This window comes from Rattus norvegicus, chromosome 9, assembly GCF_021556685.1.
Source record: "Rattus norvegicus strain SHRSP/BbbUtx chromosome 9, alternate assembly SHRSP_T2T, whole genome shotgun sequence".
NCBI lineage: Eukaryota > Metazoa > Chordata > Mammalia > Rodentia > Muridae > Rattus > Rattus norvegicus.
The window spans coordinates 64068480-64075083 of record NC_141542.1 but is presented as its reverse complement, the minus strand read 5'-3'; the positions used below and the strand labels follow the sequence as shown (position 1 = coordinate 64075083).

The window sequence follows — 6604 nt, the reverse complement described above, 5'->3', positions numbered from 1 at the left end:
CAGAGGCCCCGTGACTTCCCATAAGTGAGGTCTAGTATAACTGTTTGCACCACAGGAAGTAGTTTAAAGTTAGAAATCCAATTCCTCAGACAGTAGGCACAGAACAACTCTAAGAATCACAGGAGTTCACAACATTAATACTGGGACAGCAAAAGTAGTGAACCTACAATCTTCTCAGGGGGTTTTATTGGGAAGGCTATTGCCCAGGATGCTGATTTGAGGTTTTAGGGAATATCTAGAAACCAAGAATAGAAACACACATGGGGTTGAGGCACACACAGCTCAAGGCTGAGCTCTCTATGTCTTGTACTACAATGGAAGCCTTCCCTCCCATTAGGAAGGGAAGGTGGTAGGCAGGGCTCTGGTGTTAGCAAGATTTGAATCTGTGTCCTGGCTCTGTGACCATGATCCCATAACTTAAGTCCTATTGGCTTCAGAATCCTTATATTTTAAATGAGGAAGGTTATGTATACCAGGTAGGGCTTTTTTTTTACACAGTGTTTTGTCTTTTATTTCATTCAAAGCATTTTTATAATCTAAAAACACATCTTTGAAGAAATATAAAAAAGGAAAAGGAAAGATCCCCTATGATAGAATTTTCCAAAGGAAGATACCTATTAACATTGCTTGCAGAAATAGGACTGACTGAATAGGATATGAAGTATCCCCCAAAAGTTCATGTATTAAAGGCTTGCTGGACCCCTGATGGGCTTTAGAAAAGTGAACAGAGCCTTCTAGCTCTGACCTAATCAATGGCCTCTTTGATAATGTTTACAATATGATGATATCACTGTGAAGTAGGATCCAGTAAAACTAATAGATCATTAAAACTGTGCCCTAGATGGGCTTTCCCTTCTCCCACCCACTTCTCTGCTTCCTGTCAGGTAGGGCTTTTTTTAAGCCAAATGATATAACCATGGATGAGCTTCCCCTTTTGTAGCTGTTCTACTTAACATATGCTGAGATGCATAGTGCTTAGGGGTTCCATGAGGAAGCTGCAAATCCCCTGGTGCTAGCCACCTGCCTACTTCCTGCCACCAAGGTCACTAGGATGACTAAGTAACAATTTCCTATCCCTCTGGCTCTTTAGGTGTGCTGGCCTTTGGAATGTACTATCGCTCTGCTTAAGGCTTAAGAATAGTCTAGTCATTAGAAGTGAGCCAGCTTGGGTCCGCACAGAACTCTAGGTAACATACTTACTGTTCCTGCAGGCAGAGGGGAACAGGACAAAGCATTGTGGGAATGATTGCCGGCTTCAGCTTTGACACCGGAGTGTTTCCAGGGATCTCAAGAGAGGTTATAAAATTCTCGAATCAAGTTTAATTGGAATTCACTTTAATAATTTTTAAGTGACATATGGCACTGTAAGGACAGGAAGGAAAAAGTCACAAAGTCCACAAACTCGTGAAGGTGTCAGCTCAAAAGGCTAGAAGTCACTGCACTGTTGGATCGACGCTCACAGTAAACGTTTTGTAACGAAGGCATGTTGAATTTAGTGTCATTCATTACAGAGCAGAGGGTGTTTCTCTTATTTGGTCACGTGTTTTTCACTTAAGAAATATTTTAAAAATGGTATTCACTTTTTATTTCAACACGTTCACTGGGCATCTCCAAAACCAGCAGCTTCTCAAAGAAATCAACCAGGATTGTAAACATAAGATACAAGGTTCTGACTCCCGACACTCAGGTTTCGCAATCCACATACTGTACATTCATAGGTGGGGCTCAGTCTGTCTCCCACTTCGTTTCTGTAATTACACGAGCATAATAAATACATCTGATTTTAAAGGTCACTTAAAATGAGACATGAGGATTGACAGTACAGTACCGTTCAAGTGCAAAAGTAACCATTTGCGCAACTGTTCCCATCGTTCTAAGCTGTGTTTTGTGGTGAAGCTAGACATCCAGATGTAGAACGATTCCTCCACATGCAGAGACAGGCAGCACTGTCGCACTGTACAGCTGATCCTGTCTCCTACGTCAGAGGCAAGGGTGACCTTCCGTTTTGAACCATTCTTGTGTTCACCCTCAATGTTCACCCACAGTATGACTGACCCTAGTTCAGCCACAGTAGCATCCACAGGAATCCCCAGGCTTCTTACAGCCTCTGCTTTCCTTCTAGGAGCAAGCTCTACATGCAATCACCCAGACCTCCTATGTCTGTGGTGTTAACTGGTGTAGTTGTAGCCCAAACCCGCAGGTTTTCAGTGTATGACTACGGTTCCAAGGAGAATGTGCTAAGATTCATTTAAGTCTTTAGAAAGTCATTCTTATTCTCAGAATTCCCATTCCTGGCTTCCTATTTACTCCTTCACAATCAAAACAGACCTGCTATATAATTTTTAAACATCATGTCCCTCCCCCAGGCACTTAAATCTCATCCTGCTCTTTGTAAATAGTACTCTTTAGCTTAACGCTTAGGAATCCGATGAGTAGGTCTTTTTTTCCCCCTTAGCTAATTAGAACCCAAGTCACTGTAAAATATAGCTGCAGAGGTTGCTAAGGAGCTGCTTAGTAAAGCCTTGTCTGTCAAGTCTCAGGATACTGAGTTGGTTGGATTCTTTGAAATATTCTCTCACTTCTGCTCATTCTCCCAGCCCATTGCAACAAAGACATTTTAAAGCTCAACTCAATATGCAGTAGTCCATAACAGCTATGCTTCCCAAAGAACTATGCTCACCATATACTATATGCATATAAAAATATATTTGCTAGAGATGTGCAAAGCTCAGTGAAACTTTGAACTTTTCTAAACAACAACAACACAAAGCGTACATTCTACTAACTTCCATCCGGCTCCCTTTTCAATGCGTCTTATAATTTTTAAAATGCTTTTTCTTCAAGACAAAACTATAGATATACTTTTTTCTTCTCGCTTTTCACTAAGAACCCAATATTTAGAATAAATAATCAGAAGATGGGGAGGAAGTCCCTGTTTACCTTGAGGCCCTTTCATTCACCCAACTTGGTGTGAGTTCTGCTTCTCACCCTTTCACCTTGCCCAAGAAGTTAGGTCAGACCCAACTAACCAAGAGCGGGGGCTCCTTCTCAACATTGTTCTATGTCTCTGCAGGCCTGTGGAGGTTTCCGTTTTCCTTCGACACATACTACAGCTCACATGTGCAGGCACACTTGCAAGGTTGTGTGTGTGCGTGTGTGTGTGTGTGTGTGTGTGTGTGTGTGGTTCCGCAGTAATGAATGTAGATATTTAGAAGCATGTGCGTTACAGTGTTCCCCTTGCAGAGGCATGGTCAGGGTTGGGGTCTCGCCCTCTATCCTGGCTGAGGTGCCTGGTGCCATGCAGGGTATGAGATGACCGGGAGCCCTCAGTGTTCTCCCACAGTTGGCTGAGTCTGCTGTTGTCCACTCTCCTGTCCATGTGGGGTGGCACTAGGGTGAGCAGGGCTGGACTGCGTTTGAGATGCTGCTGTGTCAGGGGATAGCTGGTTTCTAGGTGAGTCGGAGTGAGTTTCATGTGGAGCACATTGGGCTCCACCAGCTGGAGAGACTTGCCGATTCTCATGGATCCCCTGGAAGGGAAAACAGATGTTCTGTGGTATTTGAGGAAAAATAAACCCAATCATTATACAAATTTTCACACAGCAAATGTGGGGCGATCTCTCGAAGAGCCCATGTTAGGGACCGACGCATGAAGAAATAGGAGAGACATCTTACCTTTCATCTCCTTTCCCATGTGCAACTGCCAGAGCCGCATGAAAAGCACAAACACTGTAAGCAGACACACCTAAGGCTAAGGGAACATCTTTATCTGTGTTCTTATCACTGCTAGGTGAACAACTTTACATTTACACATACATCGCAAACATTTACTGAGTGCCCCAGCCCTGTGGCAAGTTACCCGGCAAGAGCCATGGGATACCTGATACTGGGAAGGCCATAATATTCAGGAGCCAGGAGTCACTGTACAATAATCAGTAAACAAGGACCCTCAGCCTCAAGATATCTAGGCAAAGAATGACTGTGACAGTGAGGCCTAATAGTTAGGCAAGATAGAGCAGGGGCTGCACACAGGTCCGTGAAGCCAATGGGTGGTGAACTGAGAATACCCACCAGCACAGTTAGTAAAATGCCACACTGATTGTACAAGTCAGGGAACACAATTTTAGGGTTTTTTTCCCTTCTGAATTGATGCTTGTTCCTATTCCCTATTAAAATTTTCTCTTTCATTCCTGTGACTCTGAAATGTAATTACCTCACGACAACACTATCCCATACCTGCTGCTAGCTATTAGTAATTTTAACTCCCACCAGAGGGAAGAAAAAGCAAACTTCAATGCTGCACAGGTATCTGTAAAAATGAGGAGGAACTCACAAAGTACGGAGCATTGCCTCTCCTAGGGCGCAGGGCATCCTTTCCCTGCATCCCCTTCCTCCTTTACACTACAGAAGCCTCTAGTGTTCCTCTGTCTCATGCCCAGTCCTGGCTCGACGACTGACTGTGCTGGATATGAACAGAGTGGCGTGCCTATGGCTAACGGTGAAGTGTCAGTTCAGTAACACTATGCAGAGACTTTACAGGTAGTTTATAAAGCCGAGATCAATGAAGATAGTTTGACAAAATTGCCTTTTCTTTTATGAAGCTTTGTTTTTAGTTGGACTTCTGTGTGTGCGTGTGTGTTGGTAGATGGATACCCGCGCATGAGTGCCATTAGATCCTCTGGGAATTGAACTCTGTGCATCTGCGAGCCGCCTGTCCTGGGTGCTGGGAAACCACCTCAGGTCCTTTGCGACAGTAGCAGACCACTCCTGGACCTCTCCGTAATCACCAGCAGTTTGTCAAATGTTTAAAAAAGAAATTACTCTTTATTTTCCCTCTTCTTTTTCCTTTTGAGACCCCTTTTAAAAATCACATTTGTTCGTTCGTTTCTTTTATTGTAGGTATAAGTGTGCATGGAGCGGGTATGGAAGTTATGAGGACAACTTGTGGGAGTTGGTTTTGTTTTTCAACTATTTGTGCTCAAACTCTGGCCACCAAGCTTGGTGACAGGTCTATTTACCAACGTTTTGCCTGCCCTCCTCTGGGTCCTTTTAAGCTACTGTAAATATAGAGATGACATTACTTATCAAGAAGATGGAAAGATTGATCTAACAAGGGAGTAGATTTATGGCTTTATCCAACCTGTTCACAGAAGGCACATTCCTTTTCCAAAGTCAGGGTACGACTTTATTTATATAATTGCTGATTTTATCAGTACCATTTGACTTTTTTTTTTTCAGAAAAGCCTTTAGGAATAAAAAAGAACATGCCTTTACTTCCCAAGTGAGGCCTCTCAGAACCACACTTTACTAAGTAGGGCCAGACAGAGCCATATGAGACGTAGATTAGTGGGTTAATTTAGCAGCTGTTTACTGCACTCTGGGTACATGTAATGGTCTCCCTGGAATTCAGAATTATACAGATTAGTAAACACAGTTTCTGAAAGCAAGAGCTGCATATTCTGGCTACAAATAGTATTTTTCTACCCCTAAACCGTAAGAGAAGTATGCAAAGCTAGGATAGACCTACCTTTCTTTGTTTAAACAGAATTATAAACACCTTTGTGAAGCCTTGCAGAGCTCCACAAAGCACATTTTCTTCCTATGCTACCTGGGAAACACTCCTGGGACAGAGTGATCCCAGGCCATTGAAATCCTTTGCTTACGTGCCTGTTTTTCTGTTTTCCATGTGTTCTGATGAACAAGGTGGGAGTGACAGTGCAGGTGCCACCCTAGCCCAGCAGAGGGTTACCTGTAAAGGTTGTATCTCAGAAGCGCGGCTGTCTCTTGTCAGTCGCATCAGCTCTTTAACTTGGTAGAGCGCATAGACAAAGGTTACCCAAGGAGAAGAGCTGACCCCCCAGGCAGGTTTGTTCACATCTTCCTGCTCTTCCTGGTGCTTGGTTTTTTTGGGCGGAAGTCTGGCCTCAATGTGTGGCATGACATCTTCTGTCTGTTGCTGTACCAGGTCGATAGTTGCTATGGGAACAGGACTAGAGGGAACAGGAATCCTTTCTGCCAACATCGTCTTATCTAGAGAGAAAAATAATGTTAAAATGACTTTTGAGGGGTTGGGGATTTGGCTCAGTGGTAGAGCGCTTGCCTAGGAAGCGCAAGGTCCTGGGTTCGATCCCTAGCCCCGAAAAAAAGAAAAAAAATGACTTTTGAATTTTCTACCTTTAAAGGAGAAGATAATCCTGACATGGTAGTGCATACCTAGAACCCCATACTCCCAGCCGGAGACTGAGAACCACCACCACTGGCCTTTGTCCTGTGCCACTCAGTAAGATTGAGACTCTCCTCTGAGGTTCTATGACAAGCAATGTTCTCCCTTACTACAGCATCTCGGGCAGCATAGAGGGACCAAGAACATTTGCCTTCTATTGGTTTACACTTTTCACCAAAAGTTTCATGTCACCTGACCCATGTCATCTACAAATTACATTTGCTATAACCTCCCCTCTTTAGGTTTTTTTTTTTTTAATCAGGATAGAGAGATGTTTTAGATGTTAAAGGCTAGGCTTACAACTAAGACGTCAGATAATTGTGTTATTTATTTATTTGGTGTGTGTATGGTGTTTGTGGGAGTGACACAGAACACACGTGA

The 6604-nt window shown here is 43.4% G+C and overlaps 1 protein-coding gene across 4 annotated transcripts in view; it reads right to left on the bottom strand.

Moving 5' to 3' along the window:
* Positions 1–1318: 1318 nt before the first annotated feature.
* The window catches only part of Mfsd6 (major facilitator superfamily domain containing 6), an 85095-nt gene continuing 79809 nt past the window's right edge, over positions 1319–6604 (bottom strand). For 2 of the 4 annotated variants that reach the window (NM_001432456.1, NM_001432457.1), the window contains 3 exon segments: positions 1319–3530; positions 3676–3700; positions 5750–6030. In NM_001432456.1, the coding sequence (NP_001419385.1) occupies positions 3520–3530; positions 3676–3700; positions 5750–6030 (317 nt within the window). In that variant the 3' untranslated portion in view covers positions 1319–3519. 4 annotated transcript variants of the gene reach the window in all.